Source organism: Poecile atricapillus, chromosome 32 (genome assembly GCF_030490865.1).
Source record: "Poecile atricapillus isolate bPoeAtr1 chromosome 32, bPoeAtr1.hap1, whole genome shotgun sequence".
NCBI lineage: Eukaryota > Metazoa > Chordata > Aves > Passeriformes > Paridae > Poecile > Poecile atricapillus.
The window spans coordinates 448505-469007 of NC_081280.1; the positions used below are offsets into that span (position 1 = coordinate 448505).

Here is a 20503-nt window from a genome sequence, read left to right on the forward strand (position 1 = left end):
ATCCCAATTTTTCCCCCCAAACCCCCAATTTTTTCCCCCCAAAATCCCAAATTTTCCTGATTTTTCACCAAGTTTTCCTGATTTCTCCCCAAATCCCCCCCAAAATCTGGATTTTCCCCCCAAAATACCAATTTCCCCCCCAAAATCCCGATTTTTCCCCCCAAATCCCAATTTTTCCCCCCCAGACCCCCCAAAATCACGATTTTTTCCCCAAATTTTCCTGATTTTTACCCAAATTTTCCTGATTTTCCCCCAAATTCCCCCCAAATCCCAATTTCCCTCCCCAAAATCCTGATTTTTCCTCCCAAAATCCCAATTTTTGTCCCCAAAATTCTGATTTTTCCCCCCAAACCCCCCCAAAATTCCAAATTTTCCTGTTTTTTCCCCAAATTTTCTCAATTTCTCCCGAAATCCACCCCAAAATCCCAATTTTCCCCCCAAAATTCCGATTTTTCCCCCCAAAATTCAGATTTTACCCCCCAAAATTCAGATTTTTCCCCCCAAAATTCAGATTTTTCCCCCCAAAATTCAGATTTTCCCCCCCAAAATCCCATTTTTTTCCCAAATTTTCCCGTTTTTTCCCCAAAATTCCCCTTTTTCTCCCCAAATCTCACCTTTCAGCCTCCAGAGCCCCCCGGCATCGCCCCCCGCACCAGGCACAGGAGCCCCCCGAGCCCCCCAAACCCCCCAAAATCCCGATTTATCCCCCCCAAACCCCCCCAAAATCCCAAATTTTCCCATTTTTCACCCCAAATTTTCTCAATTTCTCCCCAAATCCCCCCCAAATCCCCCCCAAAATCTGGATTTTCCCCCCAAAATCCCAATTTTACCCCCCAAAATTCAGATTTTCCCCCCAAAAATTCAGATTTTTCCCCCCAAAACCCTGGTTTTTCCCCAAATTTTCCCATTTTTTCCCCAAATTTCCCCGATTTTTCCCCAAATCCCCCCCAAAATCCCAATTTCCCCCCCAAAATTCCGATTTTTCCCCCCCAACCCCCCCAAATTCCCCCCAAAATTCCGATTTTTTCCTCCAAAATCCCGATTTTTCCCCCCCAAACCCCCCCAAAATTCTGATTTTTCCCGTTTTTTTCCCAAAATTCCCATTTTTTTCCCCAAATCTCACCTTTCAGCCTCCAGAGCCCCCCGGCATCGCCCCCCGCACCAGGCACAGGAGCCCCCTGAGCCCCCCAAAGCCCCCCAAAACCCCCAAATCCCCCCAAATCCCCTCAAAATCCCGATTTTTCCCCAAATTTTCCCAATTTCTCCCGAAATCCACCCCAAAATCCCAATTTTCCCCCCCAAAATTCCGATTTTTTCCCCAAAATTCCGATTTTCCCCCCAAAATTCAGATTTTTTCCCCCCAAAATTCAGATTTTCCCCCCCAAAATCCCATTTTTTTCCCAAATTTTCTCATTTTTTTCCCAAATTTTCCCGTTTTTTTCCCAAAATTCCCCTTTTTTTCCCCAAATCTCACCTTTCAGCCTCCAGAGCCCCCCGGCATCGCCCCCCGCACCAGGCACAGGAGCCCCCCGAGCCCCCCAAAGCCCCCCAAAATCCCCAAATCCCCCCAAATCCCCCCAAATCCCCTCAAAATCCCGATTTTTCCCCAAATTTTCCCAATTTCTCCCGAAATCCACCCCAAAATCCCAATTTTCCCCCCCAAAATTCCGATTTTTTCCCCAAAATTCCGATTTTCCCCCCAAAATTCAGATTTTTTCCCCCCAAAATTCAGATTTTCCCCCCCAAAATCCCATTTTTTTCCCAAATTTTCTCATTTTTTTCCCAAATTTTCCCGTTTTTTTCCCAAAATTCCCCTTTTTTTCCCCAAATCTCACCTTTCAGCCTCCAGAGCCCCCCGGCATCGCCCCCCGCACCAGGCACAGGAGCCCCCCGAGCCCCCCAAAGCCCCCCAAAACCCCCAAATCCCCCCAAATCCCCCCAAATCCCCTCAAAATCCCGATTTTTCCCCAAATTTTCCCAATTTCTCCCGAAATCCACCCCAAAATCCCAATTTTCCCCCCCAAAATTCCGATTTTTTCCCCAAAATTCAGATTTTTCCCCCCAAAATTCAGATTTTTCCCCCCAAAATTCAGATTTTCTCCCCCAAAATCCCAATTTTTTCCCAAATTTTCTTGTTTTTTTCCCGAATTTTCCTGATTTCTCCCCAAATCCCCCCCAAAATTCCAATTTCCCCCCCAAAATTCCGATTTTTCCCCCCCAACCCCCCCAAATTCCCCCCAAAATTCCGATTTTTTCCCCCAAAATCCCGATTTTTCCCCCCCAAACCCCCCCAAAATTCCGATTTTTCCCAATTTTTTCCCAAAATTCCCATTTTTTTCCCCAAATCTCACCTCTCAGCCTCCAGAGCCCCCCGGCATCGCCCCCCACACCAGGCACAGGATCCCCCCGAGCCCCCAAACCCCCCAAAATCCCTAAAATCCCCCCAAAATCTCCCCAAATCTGCCCCCAAACCACCCCAAAATCCTGTTTTTTCCCCAAATTTTCCCGTTTTTTCCCCAAATTTTCCCATTTTTTCCCCAAATTTTCCCGATTTCTCCCGAAATCCACCCCAAAATCCCAATTTTCCCCCCCAAAATTCCGATTTTTTCCCCAAAATTCAGAATTTTCCCCCCAAAATTCAGATTTTTCCCCCCAAAATTCAGATTTTCCCCCCAAAAATCCCAATTTTTTCCCAAATTTTCTCATTTTTTTCCCAAATTTTCTCGTTTTTTCCCAAAATTCCCCTTTTTTTCCCCAAATCTCACCTTTCAGCCTCCAGAGCCCCCCGGCATCGCCCCCCGCACCAGGCACAGGATCCCCCCGAGCCCCCCAAAACCCCCCAAAATCCCGATTTATCCCCCCCAAACCCCCCCAAAATCCCAATTTCCCCCCCAAAATCCCAAATTTTCCTGATTTTTCCCCAAATCCCCCCCAAAATTCCAATTTCCCCCCCCCAAAATTCCAATTTTTCCCCCCAAACCCCAAAAAATCCTGATTTTTGCCCCCCAAAATCCCAAATTTTCGTGTTTTTTCCCCAAATTTTCGTGTTTTTTCCCCAAATTTTTGCGTTTTTCCCCAAAATTTTCCCAAAATTCCCCTTTTTTTCCCCAAATCTCACCTTTCAGCCTCCAGAGCCCCCCGGCATCGCCCCCCGCACCAGGCACAGGAGCCCCCCGAGCCCCCCAAAACCCCAAATCCCCCCCTAACCCCCTCAAAATCCCGATTTTCCCACCAAAAATCCCGATTTTTCCCCAAATTTTCCCAATTTCTCCCGAAATCCACCCCAAAATCCCAATTTTCCCCCCCAAAATTCCGATTTTTTCCCCAAAATTCAGATTTTTCCCCCCGAAATTCAGATTTTTCCCCCAAAAATTCCGATTTCCCCCCCAAAATTCAGAATTTTCCCCCCAAAATTCAGATTTTTCCCCCCAAAATTCAGATTTTTCCCCCCAAAATTCAGATTTTCCCCCCCAAAATCCCATTTTTTTCCCAAATTTTCCCGTTTTTCCCCCAAATTTTCCCAAAATTCCCCTTTTTCTCCCCAAATCTCACCTCTCAGCCTCCAGAGCCCCCCGGCATCGCCCCCCGCACCAGGCACAGGATCCCCCCGAGCCCCCCAAAGCCCCCCAAAATCCCCAAATCCCCCCAAATCCCCCCAAATCCCCTCAAAATCCCGATTTTCCCCCAAATTTTCCCAATTTCTCCCGAAATCCACCCCAAAATCCCAATTTTCCCCCCCAAAATTCCGATTTTTTCCCCAAAATTCAGAATTTTCCCCCCAAAATTCAGATTTTTCCCCCCAAAATTCAGATTTTTCCCCCCAAAATTCAGATTTTCCCCCCCAAAATCCCATTTTTTTCCCAAATTTTCCCGTTTTTCCCCCAAATTTTCCCAAAATTCCCCTTTTTCTCCCCAAATCTCACCTCTCAGCCTCCAGAGCCCCCCGGCATCGCCCCCCGCACCAGGCACAGGATCCCCCCGAGCCCCCCAAAGCCCCCCAAAATCCCCAAATCCCCCCAAATCCCCCCAAATCCCCTCAAAATCCCGATTTTCCCCCAAATTTTCCCAATTTCTCCCGAAATCCACCCCAAAATCCCAATTTTCCCCCCCAAAATTCCGATTTTTTCCCCAAAATTCAGAATTTTCCCCCCAAAATTCAGATTTTTCCCCCCAAAATTCCGATTTTTCCCCCAAAAATTCAGATTTTCCCCCCCAAAATCCCAATTTTTTCCCAAATTTTCCCCTTTTTTTCCCAAAATTCTCCTTTTTCTCCCCAAATCTCACCTCTCAGCCTCCAGAGCCCCCCGGCATCGCCCCCCGCACCAGGCACAGGAGCCCCCCGAGTGGCACCGGGGGGGGTCCGGGAGGGTCCCGCAGGGCTCGGGGGGCACCCGGAGCCCCCAAAGCCCCCCCAGGACCCCCCCATTGAAACCCCCCGAGATGAAGAGGAGCCCCCCGAGCTGGGCCAGGGCGTGAGAGACCGAACCCGGCATGGGGGGTCCCAGCAGGGAGGGGTCTGGGGGGGAAAAATGGGGAGGGGGCGTCAGGAAAGAGACCCCAAAAAAATCCCACTCAAAAATCCCAAATTTCCCCAAAAATCCCGAAAATTTGACACCAAAATTCCCAAAAATCCCCCCAAAAATCCCAATTTTTGACCCAAATTTGGCCCAAAAATACCCCCAAAAATCCCAAATTTTGACCCAAATTTCCCCAAAAATCCTGAAAATTTCAGACCAAAATTCCCAAAAATCCCCCCAAAAATCCCGAAAATTTGACACCAAAATTCCCAAAAATCCCCCCAAAAATCCCAATTTTTGACCCAAATTTGGCCCAAAAATCCCCCCAAAAAATCCTGAATTTTGACCCAAATTTCCCCCAAAAAATGCCAAATTTCCCCCCAAAAATCCCAAATTTTGACCCAAATTTCCCCAAAAATCCTGAAAATTTCAGACCAAAATTCCCAAAAATCCCCCCAAAAATCCCAATTTTTGACCCAAATTTGGCCCAAAAAACCCCAAAAAATCCCCTCAAAAAATCCCAAAAAATCCCCCAAAAAATTCCCAAAAGTCCCCAAAAATTCCCAAAAAATCGCCAAAAAATCCCAGAAAAATTCCCAAAAAATCCCCCAAAATCCCCAAAAAATTCCCAAAAAAATCCCAAAAAATCCCCCAAAAATCCCCAAAAGTCCCCAAAAATTTCCCAAAAAAACGCCAAAAAATTCCCAAAAAATCCCCAAAAATCCAAAAAAATTCCCCAAAAAATCCCAAAAAATTCCCAAAAAATTCCCAAAAAATCCCCAAAAAATTCCAAAAAAATCTCCCAAAAATCCCCTCAAAAAATCCCAAAAAATTCCCAAAAAATCCCCCAAAAATCCCAAAAAATTCCCAAAAAATCCCCCACAAATCCCCCGAAAAATCCCAAAAAATTCCCAAAAAATCCCCCAAAAAATCACCAAAAAATCCCCCAAAAATTCCCAAAAAATCCCCAAAAAATCCCAAAAAATTCCCCAAAATCCAAAAAAATTCCCCAAAAATCCCCCAAAAAATCCCCAAAAAATTCTCAAAAAATTCACAAAAAAATCCCAAAAAATCGCCAAAAAATCCCCCAAAAAATCCCAAAAAAATTCACAAAAAATTCTCCAAAAATCCCAAAAAATTCACAAAAAATTCCCAAAAATCCCAAAAAATTCCCAAAAAAATCCCCAAAAAAATCCCAAAAAATCCCCAAAAAATCCCCAAAAAATCCCAAAAAATCTCAAAAAATCCCCAAAAAATTCCCCCCAAAAATCCCAAAAATTCCCAAAAAAATCCCAAAAAACCCCCAAAAATCCCAATTTTTTCCTGTTTTTTCCCATTTTTTTCCCCGATTTTCACCCAATTTTCGCCCCCTCCCCCATTTTAGGACCCCCCAAATTCCGGAGACCCCTCCCCAAATTGGGGAACCCCCAAACCCCTCCCAAAAAGAGACCCCAGACCCAATTCCCCTCTCATTTTCCCCATTTTTTACCATTTTTTCCTCATTTTTAACCCAAATTTTCCCCAATTTTCACCCAATTTTCGCCCCCTCCCCCATTTTAGGACCCCCCAAATTCCGGAGACCCCTCCCCAAATTGGGGAACCCCCAAACCCCTCCCCTCCCGAAGCCCCCAGACCCATTTTCCCCTTATTCTTTCCCATTTTTTACCATTTTTTGGTCATTTTTAACCCAAATTTCACCCAATTTTCACCCAATTTTCGCCCCCTCCCCCATTTTAGGACCCCCCAAATTCCGGAGACCCCTCCCCAAATTAAGAAACCCCCAAATCCCGCCCCTCCCGAAGCCCCCAGACCCATTTTCCCCATTTTTTACCATATTTTTCCCATTTTTCCTCATTTTTAATCCAAATTTCACCAAATTTTCACCCAATTTTCGCCCCCTCCCCCATTTTAGGACCCCCCAAATTCCAGAGACCCCTCCCCAAATTGGGGAACCCCCAAACCCCTCCCAAAAAGAGACCCCAGACCCAATTCCTCCTCATTTTTTCCCCATTTTTTACCATTTTTTCTCATTTTTAATCCAAATTTCACCCGATTTTCACCCAATTTTCGCCCCCTCCCCCATTTTAGGACCCCCCAAATTCCCGAGACCCCTCCCCAAATTGGGGAGCCCCCAAACCCCTCCCAAAAAGAGACCCCAGACCCAATTCCCCTCTCATTTTCCCCATTTTTTACCATTTTTTCCTCATTTTTAACCCAAATTTCACCCAAATTTCACCCAATTTTCGCCCCCTCCCCAATTTTAGGACCCCCCAAATTCCGGAGACCCCTCCCCAAATTGGGGAACCCCCAAACCCCGCCCCTCCCGAAGCCCCCAGACCCAATTCCCCTCTCATTTTCCCCATTTTTTACCATTTTTTGGTCATTTTTAACCCAAATTTCACCCGATTTTCACCCAATTTTCACCCCCTCCCCCATTTTAGGACCCCCCAAATTCGGGAGACCCCTCCCCAAATTGGGGGGACCCCTCCTCACCCGTGTGGGGGGGCAGGATCCAGGAATTGCAGCGGATTTGGTAGAGCAAGACCTCGTTGCCGAAATCCCGGCGGTCGCTGCGACCCCCCAGGACCACCAGGGTGTCCCCCAAAATCGCGGCGGCGTGGAAAAAATGAGGTCGGGGCTGTAAAAAAAACCCCCCAAAATTTTAGGAGACCCCTCCCCAAAATTGAGAGAATCCCCCCAAAAAAAACCCCGAAAAAATCCGACCAGAAATGGCCCAAATCTGAGGAAAATGAGCCCAAAAAATGGAATTTTAACCCCCAAAATCCCATTTAAACCCCAAAAATGGCATTGAAAATCCCCAAAATCCGATTTAATTCCCATTTTAACCCCCAAAATCTCATTGAAAATCCCCAAAATCCTCATTTAAATCCCATTTTAACCCCAAAAATTCCCATTTTAATCCCAAAAATTCCATTTTAACCCAAAAATTCCCATTTTAACCCCAAAAATTCCCATTTTGACCCCCAAAAATCCCATTTAAATCCCATTTAATCCCCAAATTCCCATTTTTTCCCCCAAAATTCCCATTTTAACCCAAAAGTTCCCATTTTGACCCCTAAAATCCCATTTAAATCCCATTTAAACCCCCAAAAATCCCATTTTTTCCCCCAAAATCTCATTAAAATTCCCCAAAATCCAATTTAATTCCCATTTTAAACCCCAAAATCTCATTGAAAATGCCCAAAATCCAATTTAAACCCCCAAAATCCCATTTTTTCCCCCAAACTCTCATTAAAATTCCCCAAAATCCCATTTAATTCCCATTTAAACCCCCAAAAATCCCATTTTTTCCCCCAAATTCTCATTGAAACCCCCCAAAATCCAATTTAATTCCCATTTAAACCCCCAAAAATCCCATTTTTTCCCCCAAATTCTCATTAAAATCCCCCAAAATCCAATTTAATTCCAATTTTAAACCCCAAAATCTCATTGAAAATCCCCAAAATCCCATTTAATTCCCATTTTAAACCCCCAAAATCCAATTTAATCCCCCAAAATCTCATTTAAATCCCATTTTAACCCCCAAAATCCCATTTTTTCCCCCAAAATCGCATTAAAATTCCCCAAAATCCAATTTAATTCCCATTTAAACCCCCAAAAATCCCATTTTTTCCCCCAAATTCTCATTAAAATTCCCCAAAATCCGATTTAAATCCCATTTAAACCCCCCAAAATCCCATTTTTTCCCCCAAAATCTCATTAAAATTCCCCAAAATCCCATTTAAATCCCATTTTTCCCCCCAAAATCTCATTTTTCCCCCCAAAATCTCATTTAATTCCCACTTTAACCCCCAAAATCCCATTTTTCCCCCCAAAATCCCATTTTAACCCCAAAAATCCCATTTAATTCCCATTTAAACCCCCAAAAATCCCATTTTTTCCCCCAAAATCTCATTTAAACCCCCCAAAATCCGATTTAATTCCCATTTTAAACCCCAAAATCTCATTGAAAATGAGACCACCAGGGTGTCCCCCAAAATCGCGGCAGCGTGGAAAAAATGGGGTCGAGGCTGTAAAAAAAACCCCCCAAAATTTGAGGAGACCCCTCCCCAAAATTGAAGAGAATCCCCCCAAAAAAAACCCCGAAAAAATCCGACCAGAAATGGCCCAAATCTGAGGAAAATGAGCCCAAAAAATGGAATTTTAACCCCCAAAATCGCATTGAAAATCCCCAAAATCTCATTTAAATTCCATTTTAACCCCAAAAATCCCATTTTTTCCCCAAAATCTCATTAAAATTCCCCAAAATCGCATTGAAAATCCCCAAAATCTCATTAAAATTCCCCAAAATCCAATTTAATTCCCATTTTAAACCCCAAAATCCAATTTTTCCCCCCAAAATCTCATTGAAAACCCCCAAAATCTCATTTAAATCCAATTTAAACCCCCAAAAATCCCATTTTTCCCCCAAAATCTCATTTAAATCCCATTTTAACCCCAAAAATTCCCATTTTGACCCCCAAAAATCCCACTTAAATCCCATTTAATCCCCAAATTCCCATTTTTCCCCCAAAATTCCCATTTTTTCACCCAAAAATTCCATTTAAATCCCATTTAATCCCAAAAAATCCCATTTAATTCCCATTTAAACCCCCAAAAATCCCATTTTTTCCCCCAAAATCTCATTTAAATCCCTCAAAATTCGATTTAATTCCCATTTTAAACCCCAAAATCTCATTGAAAATCCCCAAAATCTCATTTTTTCCCCCCAAAATCCCATTTAAACCCCCCAAAATCTCATTTAATTCCCATTTAAACCCCAAAAATTCCCATTTTAACCCCCAAAATCCCATTTAATTCCCATTTAAACCCCCAAAAATCCCATTTTAAACCCCAAAAATCTCATTTAAACCCCCCAAAATCCGATTTAATTCCCATTTTAAACCCCAAAATCTCATTAAAATTCCCCAAAATTCGATTTAATTCCCATTTTAACCCCAAAAATCCCATTGAAAATCCCCAAAATCTCATTAAAATTCCCCAAAATCCAATTTAATTCCCATTTTAAACCCCAAAATCTCATTGAAAATGAGACCACCAGGGTGTCCCCCAAAATCGCGGCAGCGTGGAAAAAATGGGGTCGAGGCTGTAAAAAAAACCCCCCAAAATTTTAGGAGACCCCTCCCCAAAATTGAGAGAATCCCCCCAAAAAAAACCCCGAAAAAATCCGACCAGAAATGGCCCAAATCTGAGGAAAATGAGCCCAAAAAATGGAATTTTAACCCCCAAAATCGCATTGAAAATCCCCAAAATCGCATTGAAAATCCCCAAAATCTCATTTAAATCCCATTTTTTCACCAAAAATTCGTATTTTAACCTCAAAAATCTCATTTAAATCCCATTTTAACCCTAAAAATTCCCATTTTTCCCCCAAAATTCCCAAATTTTTCCCAAAATTCCCATTTTTTCACCCAAAATTCCCATTTAAATCCCATTTAACCCTTAAAATCCCATTTAAATCCCATTTTAAACCCCAAAAAAATCCCATTTTTGAACCCCAAAATCTCATTAAAATTCCCCAAAATCCAATTTAATTCCCATTTTAAACCCCAAAATCCCATTTTTGCCCCCAAAATCCCATTAAACCCCCAAAATCTCATTTAAATCCCCCAAAATCCGATTTAATTCCCATTTTAACCCCCAAAATCTCATTGAAAATCCCCAAATCTCATTGAAAATCCCCAAAATCTCATTAAAATTCCCCAAAATCCAATTTAATTCCCATTTTAAACCCAAAAAATCTCATTGAAAATCCCCAAAATCTCATTAAAATTCCCCAAAAATCTCATTTAAACCCCAAAATCCCATTTAAACCCCAAAAATCTCATTTAAATCCCCCAAAATCTCATTTAAATCCCATTTAAACCCCCAAAAATCCCATTTTTTCCCCAAAATCTCATTGAAAATCCCCAAAATCTCATTAAAATTCCCCAAAATCCGATTTAATTCCCATTTTAACCCCAAAAATTCCCAGTTTGACCCCCAAAAATTCCATTTTAATGCCATTTTAACCCCCAAAATTCCCATTTCTTCCCCCAAAATTCCCATTTTAACCCCAAAAATTCCCATTTTGACCCCCAAAAAATTCCCTTTAAATCCCCAAAATTCCCATTTAAATCCCATTTTAAACCCCCAAAATCCAATTTAAACTCCCAAAATCCCATTTAAATCCCATTTTAACCCCCAAAAATCCCATTTTTTCCCCAAAATCTCATTAAAATTCCCCAAAATCTCATTTAATTCCCATTTTAAACCCCAAAATCTCATTGAAAATCCCCAAAATCCCATTTAAAACCCCAAAATCTCATTAAAATTCCCCAAAATCTCATTTAAATCCCATTTTAAACCCCAAAATCGCATTGAAAATCCCCAAAATCTCATTAAAATTCCCCAAAAATCCCATTTAAACCCCAAAAATCCCATTTTTCCCCCCAAAATCTCATTTAATTCCCACTTTAACCCCCAAAATCCCATTTTTCCCCCAAACTCTCATTAAAATTCCCCAAAATCCGATTTAATTCCCATTTTAAACCCCAAAATCCCATTGAAAATCCCCAAAATCTCCTTAAAATTCCCCAAAATCTCATTTTAATCCCATTTTAACCCCAAAATCTCATTGAAAATCCCCAAAATCTCCTTAAAATTCCCCAAAAATCCCATTTAAACCCCAAAAATCTCATTTAAGCCCCCCAAAATCCCATTTAATTCCCACTTTAACCCCCAAAAATCCCATTTTTTCCCCCAAATTCTCATTAAAATTCCCCAAAATTCAATTTAATTCCCATTTTAAACCCCAAAATCCCATTTTAACCCCCAAAATCTCATTAAAATTCCATTTAAACCCCCAAAAATCCCATTTTTTCCCCCAAATTCTCATTAAAATTCCCCAAAATCCGATTTAATTCCCATTTTAAACCCCAAAATCCCATTTTTCCCCCCAAAATCCAATTTAAACCCCCAAAAATCCCATTTAAATCCCATTTAAACCCCCCAAAATCCCATTTAAATCCCATTTAAACCCCCAAAAATCCCATTTTTTCCCCCAAATTCTCAATTAAAATTCCCCAAAATCCAATTTAATTCCCATTTTAAACCCCAAAATCTCATTGAAAATCTCCAAAATCCAATTTAAACCCAAAAAATTGCATTGAAAATCCCCAAAATCCCATTTAAATCCCATTTTTTCACCAAAAATTCCCACTTTAACCCCAAAAATTCCCATTTTGAACCCCAAAAATCCCATTTAAATCCCATTTTAACCCAAAAAATTCCCATTTTAATCCCATTTTAACCCCAAATTCCCATTTTTTCCCCAAAATTCCCATTTTAACCCCAAAAATTCCCATTTTGACCCCCAAAAAATTCCCATTTTGAACCCCAAAAAATTCCCTTTAAATCCCCAAAATTCCCATTTAAATCCCATTTTAAACCCCCAAAATCCAATTTAAACTCCCAAAATCTCATTTAAATCCCATTTTAACCCCCAAAATCCAATTTTTCCCCCAAAATCCCATTTAAACCCCAAAAAATCCCATTTAAATCCCATTTAAACCCCCAAAAATCCCATTTTTTCCCCCAAAATCTCATTTAAACCCCCCAAAATCCAATTTAATTCCAATTTTAAACCCCAAAATCTCATTTAAACCCCCCAAAATCCAATTTAATTCCCATTTTTCCCCCCAAAATCTCATTGAAAATGAGACCACCAGGGTGTCCCCCAAAATCGCGGCAGCGTGGAAAAAATGGGGTCGAGGCTGTAAAAAAAACCCCCCCAAAATTTTAGGAGACCCCTCCCCAAAATTGAGAGAATCCCCCCAAAAAAAACCCCGAAAAAATCCGACCAGAAATGGCCCAAATCTGAGGAAAATGAGCCCAAAAAATGGAATTTTAACCCCCAAAATCGCATTGAAAATCCCCAAAATTGCATTAAAATCCCATTTTAACCCCCAAAATCCCATTTTTCCCCCAAAAAATCTCATTTAAATCCCATTTTAACCCCAAAAATTCCCATTTTGACCCCCAAAAATCCCATTTAAATCCCATTTAATCCCCAAATTCCCATTTTTCCCCCAAAATTCCCATTTTAACCCAAAAATTCCCATTTTTTCACCCAAAAATTCCATTTAAATCCCATTTAATCCCAAAAAATCCCATTTAATTCCCATTTAAACCCCCAAAAATCCCATTTTTCCCCCCAAAATCTCATTTAATTCCCATTTAAACCCCCAAAAATCCCATTTTTTCCCCCAAACTCTCATTAAAATTCCCCAAAATCCAATTTAATTCCCATTTTAAACCCCCAAAAATCCCATTTTTTCCCCCAAATTCTCATTAAAATCCCCCAAAATCCAATTTAATTCCCATTTTAAACCCCAAAATCTCATGGAAAATGAGACCACCAGGGTGTCCCCCAAAATCGCGGCAGCGTGGAAAAAATGGGGTCGAGGCTGTAAAAAAAACCCCCCCAAAATTTTAGGAGACCCCTCCCCAAAATTGAGAGAATCCCCCCAAAAAAAACCCCGAAAAAATCCGACCAGAAATGGCCCAAATCTGAGGAAAATGAGCCCAAAAAATGGAATTTTAACCCCCAAAATCGCATTGAAAATCCCCAAAATCCGATTTAAACCCCAAAAATGGCATTGAAAATCCCCAAAATCTCCTTAAAATTCCCCAAAAATCCCATTTAAACCCCAAAAATCCCATTTTCCCCCCAAAATCTCATTTAAACCCCCAAAAAATCCCATTTAAATCCCATTTAAACCCCCCAAAATCCCATTTAATTCCCATTTTAACCCCCAAAATCCCATTTTTCCCCCCAAAATCTCATTGAAAACCCCCAAAATCTCATTAAAATTCCCCAAAATCCAATTTAATTCCCATTTTAAACCCCAAAATCTCATTGAAAATGCCCAAAATCTCCTTAAAATTCCCCAAAAATCCCATTTAAACCCCAAAAATCTCATTGAAAAACCCCAAAATCCCATTTAAATCCCATTTAAACCCCCAAAAATCCCATTTTTTCCCCCAAATTCTCATTAAAATTCCCCAAAATCCAATTTAATTCCCATTTTAAACCCCAAAATCTCATTGAAAATCCCCAAAATCCCATTTAAATCCCATTTTAACCCCAAAATCCCATTTTTTCCCCCAAAATCTCATTGAAAATCCCCAAAATCCAATTTAATTCCAATTTTAAACCCCAAAATCTCATTGAAAATCCCCAAAATCTCATTAAAATTCCCCAAAAATCCCATTTAAACCCCAAAAATCTCATTTAAATCCCCCAAAATCCAATTTAATTCCCATTTTAAACCCCAAATTCTCATTGAAAATGAGACCACCAGGGTGTCCCCCAAAATCGCGGCAGCGTGGAAAAAATGGGGTCGGGGCTGTAAAAAAAACCCCCCAAAATTTGAGGAGACCCCTCCCCAAAATTGAGAGAATCCCCCCAAAAAAAACCCCGAAAAAATCCGACCAGAAATGGCCCAAATCTGAGGAAAATGAGCCCAAAAAATGGAATTTTAACCCCCAAAATCGCATTGAAAACCCCCAAAATCTCATTTAAATCCAATTTAAACCCCAAAAATCGCATTGAAAATCCCCAAAATCCAATTTAAACCCCCAAAATCTCATTAAAATTCCCCAAAATCCCATTTAATTCCCATTTTAAACCCCAAAATCCCATTTTTCCCCCCAAAATCCCATTTAAACCCCCCAAAATCCCATTTAATTCCCATTTAAACCCCCAAAAATCCCATTTTTTCCCCCAAATTCTCATTAAAATTCCGCAAAATCCGATTTAATTCCCATTTTTCCCCCCAAAATCTCATTGAAAATCCCCAAAATCTCATTTAAATCCCATTTTAACCCCCAAAAATCCCATTTTTTCCTCCAAACACTCATTAAAATTCCCCAAAATCCAATTTAATTCCCATTTTAAACCCCAAAATCTCATTGAAAATCCCCAAAATCCAATTTAAACCCAAAAAATCGCATTGAAAATCCCCAAAATCTCATTAAAATCCCATTTAACCCCAAAAATTCCCAATTAAACCCCCCAAAAATCCCATTTTAACCCCAAAAAATCCCATTTAAATCCCCAAAATTCCCATTTTTCACCCAAAATTCCCATTTTAATCCCATTTTAACCCCAAATTCCCATTTTTTCCCCCAAAATTCCCATTTTAACCCCAAAAATTCCCATTTTGACCCCAAAAAATCCCATTTTGAACCCCAAAAAATTCCCTTTAAATCCCCAAAATTCCCATTTAAATCCCATTTTAAACCCCCAAAATCCAATTTAAGCCCCCCAAAATCTCATTTAAATCCAATTTAAACCCCCAAAAATCCCATTTTTTCCCCCAAATTCTCATTAAAATTCCCTAAAATCCAATTTAATTCCCATTTTAAACCACCCAAAATCCCATTTTTTTCCCCAAAAGTCTCATTAAAATTCCCCAAAATCCGATTTAATTCCCATTTTAAACCCCAAAATCTCATTGAAAATCCCCAAAATTCAATTGAAACCCCAAAATCTCATTGAAAATTCCCAAAATCTCATTAAAATTCCCCAAAATCCGATTTAATTCCCATTTAAACCCAAAAATTCCCATTAAACCCCCCAAAAATCCCATTTAAATTCCCATTTTAACCCCAAATTCCCATTTTAATCCCATTTTAACCCCAAATTCCCATTTTTTCCCCCAAAATTCCCATTTTAACCCCAAAAATTCCCATTTTGACCCCCAAAAAATTCCCATTTTGAACCCCAAAAAATTCCCTTTAAATCCCCAAATTCCCATTTAAATCCCATTTTAAACCCCCAAAATCCAATTTAAACTCCCAAAATCTCATTTAAATCCCATTTTAACCCCAAAAATCCCATTTTTTCCCCAAACTCTCATTAAAATTCCCCAAAATCCAATTTAATTCCCATTTTAAACCCCAAAATCTCATTGAAAATCCCCAAAATCTCCTTAAAATTCCCCAAAATCTCATTTTAATCCCATTTTAACCCCAAAATCTCATTGAAAATCCCCAAAATCTCATTAAAATTCCCCAAAAATCCCATTTAAACCCCAAAAATCCCATTTTTCCCCCCAAAATCTCATTTAATTCCCATTTAAACCCCCAAAAATCCCATTTTTTCCCCCAAAATCCAATTTAAACTCCCAAAATCCCATTTAAATCCCATTTAAACCCCCAAAAATCCCATTTTTTCCCCCAAAATCTCATTAAAATTCCCCAAAATCCGATTTAATTCCCATTTTAAACCCCAAAATCTCATTAAAATTCCCCAAAATCCAATTTAATTCCCATTTTAAACCCCCAAAAATCCCATTTTTTCCCCCAAAATCTCATTAAAATCCCCCAAAATTCAATTTAATTCCCATTTTAACCCCCAAAATCCCATTGAAAATGAGACCACCAGGGTGTCCCCCAAAATCGCGGCGGCGTGGAAAAAATGGGGTCGAGGCTGTAAAAAAAACCCCCCAAAATTTGAGGAGACCCCTCCCCAAAATTGAGAGAATCCCCCCAAAAAAAACCCCGAAAAAATCCGACCAGAAATGGCCCAAATCTGAGGAAAATGAGCCCAAAAAATGGAATTTTAACCCCCAAAATCGCATTGAAAATCCCCAAAATCTCATTTAAATCCAATTTAAACCCCCAAAAATCCCATTTTTCCCCCAAAATCTCATTAAAATCCAATTTAAACCCCCAAAAATCCCATTTTTTCCCCCAAACTCTCATTAAAATTCCCCAAAATCCGATTTAATTCCCATTTTAAACCCCAAAATCGCATTGAAAATCCCCAAAATCCCATTTAAATCCCATTTTAACCCCAAAAATTCCCATTTTAATCCCATTTTAACCCCAAATTCCCATTTTTTCCCCCAAAATTCCCAAATTTTTCCCAAAATTCCCATTTTTACACCCAAAATTCCCATTTAAATCCCATTTTACCCCAAAAAATCCCATTTAAATCCCATTTTAAACCCCAAAAAAATCCCATTTTTTCCCCCAAAATCTCATTAAAATTCCCCAAAATCCAATTTAATTCCCATTTTAAACCCCAAAATCTCATTGAAAATCCCCAAAATCTCATTTAATTCCCATTTAAACCCCAAAAAATCCCATTTTTCCCCCCAAAATCCCATTTAAACCCCCAAAATCCAATTTAATTCCCATTTTAAACCCCAAAATCTCATTGAAAATCCCCAAAATCTCATTAAAATTCCCCAAAATCCCATTTAAATCCCATTTTAACCCCTAAAATTCCCATTTTAACCCAAAAATTCCCATTTTAACCCCAAAAATTCCCATTTAAACCCCCCAAAAATCCCATTTTAACCCCAAAAAATCCCATTTTAATCCCATTTTTTCACCAAATTCCCATTTTCCCCCAAAATTCCCATTTTAATCCAAAAATTCCCATTTTTTCCCCAAAAGATTCCCTTTAAATCCCCAAAAATTCCCATTTTAACCCCCCAAAATCCCATTTTAACCCAAAATTCCCATTTTTTCCCCCAAAATTCCCATTTAAGTCCCATTTTAACCCCCAAAAATCCCATTTTTTCACCCAAAATCCCCATTTTTTCACCCAAAATTCCCATTTTCCCCCCAAAATCCCATTTTAACCCCAAAATTCCCATTTTTTCACCCAAAATTCCCATTTAAATCCCATTTTAACCCTTAAAATCCCATTTAATTCCCATTTTAACCCCAAAAAATCCCATTTAAATCCCATTTTAACCCTAAAAAATCCTATTTTTTCACCAAAAATCCCCATTTTTTCACCCAAAATTCCCAAATTTTCCCAAAATTCCCATTTTTTCACCCAAAATCCCATTTTAACCCCTTAAATTCCCTTTAAATCCAAAAAAAATCCCATTTAAATCCCATTTTAACCCCAAAAAATCCCATTTTTTCACCAAAAATCTCCATTTTTTCACCCAAAATTCCCAAATTTTCACCCAAAATTCCCAATTTTTTCCCAAAATTCCCATTTTTTCACCCAAAATTCCCATTTAAATCCCATTTTAGCCCCAAAAAATCCCATTTAAATCCCCAAAAATTCGCATTTTTTCACCAAAAATCTCCATTTTTCCCCCCAAAAATTCCATTTTTTCACCCAAAATTCCCAAATTTTCACCCAAAATTCCCAAATTTTCCCAAAATTCCCATTTTTTCACCCAAAATTCCCATTTAAATCCCATTTTAACCCTTAAAATCCCATTTAATTCCCATTTAACCCCAAAAAATCCCATTTAAATCCCATTTTTATCCCATTTTTTCACCAAAAATTCGCATTTTTTCACTTAAAATTCCTCCAAAATTCCCATTTTATCCCAAAAATTCCCAAATTTTCCCAAAATTCCCATTTTTTCACCCAAAATCCCATTTTAACCCCTTAAATTCCCTTTAAATCCAAAAAAAATCCCATTTAAATCCCATTTTTTCACTGAAAAAAATCCCATTTTTCCCCCAAAAAATCCCATTTTTTCACAAAAAATCCCATTTTAACCCCAAAAAATCCCATTTTTTCACTAAAAATTCCCCAAAAATTCCCAAATTTTCCCCCAAAATTCCCAAATTTTCCCAAAATTCCCATTTTTTCCCCCAAATTCCCCCACCTTTTCCCCCCTGGCCGGTGCCAGGAGGCTCCAGGTGAGCCGAGGAAGATGAAGAGCCCCCCTCAAACCCCCCAAAATCCCATTTTAACCCAAAATCCCATTTAAATCCCATTTTTTCACCAAAATTCCCATTTTTTTCACCCAAAATTCCCAAATTTTCCCAAAATTCCCATTTTTTCCCCCAAAATTCCCATTTTAACCCCAAAAATTCCCATTTTAACCCCAGAAATTCCCTTTAAATCCCAAAAAAATCCCATTTAAATCCCATTTTAACCCCAAAAAATCCCATTTAAATCCCATTTTTTCACCCCAAATTCCCATTTTATTCCCGAATTTTCCCAAAATTCCCATTTTTTCACCCAAAATCCTATTTTAACCCCTAAAATACAATTTAAATCCCCCAAAAAATCCCATTTAAATCCCATTTTTTCACCAAAAAATCCCATTTTTCCCCCAAAAATCCTATTTTTTCACCAAAAAATCCCATTTTTTCACTAAAAAATCCCCCAAAATTCCCAAATTTTCCCAAAATTCCCATTTTTTCCCCCAAATTCCCCCACCTTTTCCCCCCTGGCCGGAGCCAGCAGGCTCCAGGTGAGCCGAGGAAGATGAAGGCTGTAGAGCTCCGCGCTGGGGGCGACGCGCTCCACGTGGAATCGCTGCCCCCCAAACACGAACAGAGACTCCGAGGGCTCGTGGAACGAGGCTGAGTGACCATAAATACCTGGAAAAAAAAAAATGGGAATTTTGGGAATTTTTTGGGAATTTTTGGGAATTTTTTTGGAATTTTTTGGGAATTTTTGGGAATTTTTTTGGAATTTTTTTTTAATTTTTTGTGAATTTTTTTGGAATTTTTTTGGAATTTTTTGGGATTTTTTTGGGATTTTTGGTGGATTTTTAGGGAGGATTTAGGGGGTTTGGGGGGATTTTTTGGAATTTGGGGAATTTTGGGAATTTTTGGGAATTTTGGGATTTTTTGGAATTTTTTTGGAATTTTTTTGGGATTTTTTTAGAATTTTTGGGGGATTTTTTGGGGATTTTTTTGGGATTTTTGGTGAATTTTGGGGTATTTTTGGGGGATTTTTTGGGGATTTTTGGGTGGATTTAAAGTGATTTTGGGGGAGGATTTGTGGGGGTTTGGGGATTTTGGGAATTTGGGGAATTTTTGGAATTTTTTGGGAATTTTTGGGAATTTTTGGGAATTTTTGGGTGATTTTTGGGGGATTTTTGGGTGATTTTTTTGGGGATTTTTGGTGAATTTTTGATGGATTTTGGGGGGATTTGGGGGGATTTTAAGGTGATTTTTTGGGAATTTGGGTGAATTTTTGGGAATTTTGGGGAATTTTTGGGATTTTTTGGGGAATTTTGGGGGATTTTGGGTGAATTTTGGGTGAATTTTGGGGGATTTTGGGGGGATTTGGGGAGGGGGCTCCACGTGGAATCGCTGCCCCCCAAACACGAACAGAGACTCCGAGGGCTCGTGGAACGAGGCTGAGTGACCATAAATACCTGCAAAAGGATTTTGGGGAGAATTTGGGGCATTTTGGGAAATTTTGGGATTTTTTTTGGAATTTTTTTGGAATTTTTTTGAATTTTTTTGGAATTTTTTTGGAATTTTTTTGAATTTTTTTGAATTTTTTTTAAATTTTTTTTGAATTTTTTTTGAATTTTTTGGGGATTTTTGGTGAATTTTTGGTGGATTTTTAGGGAGGATTTAAGGGGTTTGGGGGATTTTTTTGGAATTTGGGGATTTTGGGAATTTTTGGGAATTTTTGGAATTTTTTTGGAATTTTTTTGGAATTTTTGGGAATTTTTGGGAATTTTTGGGTGATTTTTGGGTGATTTTGGGGGATTTTTGGTGGATTTTGGGTGATTTTGGGGGATTTTTGGTGGATTTTTGGTGAATTTTGGGGGAATTTTGGGGCAGATTTTTTGGGAATTTGGGTGAATTTTAGGGAATTTTGGGGAATTTTTGGGATTTTAGGGATTTTTTTGGGGAATTTTGGGAATTTTGGGGAATTTTGGGTGATTTTTGGGTGAATTTTGGTGAATTTTGGGGGGATTTGGGGAGGGGGCTCCACGTGGAATCGCTGCCCCCCAAACACAAACAGAGACTCCGAGAGCTCGTGGAACGAGGCTGAGTGACCATAAATACCTGCAAAAGGATTTTGGGGAGAATTTGGGGAATTTTGGGAAATTTTGGAATTTTTTTGGAATTTTTGGGAATTTTTTTTGAATTTTTTTGGAATTTTTTTGAATTTTTTTGGAATTTTTTTGGAATTTTTTTTGAATTTTTTTGGGATTTTTTTTGGATTTTTGGTGGATTTTTGG

General features: G+C 39.3%; 1 protein-coding gene across 1 annotated transcript in view; it reads right to left on the reverse strand.

Annotated features, from left to right (window-relative positions):
- The window catches only part of MEGF8 (multiple EGF like domains 8), an 86058-nt gene that overhangs the window by 18410 nt on the left and 47145 nt on the right, over positions 1-20503 (reverse strand). Inside the window, exons 10-13 of the mRNA XM_058860034.1 lie at positions 18733-18896; positions 7011-7155; positions 4285-4516; positions 2352-2432 (exon numbers count right to left, since the gene is read on the reverse strand). Coding sequence (XP_058716017.1) covers positions 2352-2432; positions 4285-4516; positions 7011-7155; positions 18733-18896 — 622 coding nt within the window. The remainder of the gene's footprint in view (positions 1-2351; positions 2433-4284; positions 4517-7010; positions 7156-18732; positions 18897-20503) is intronic.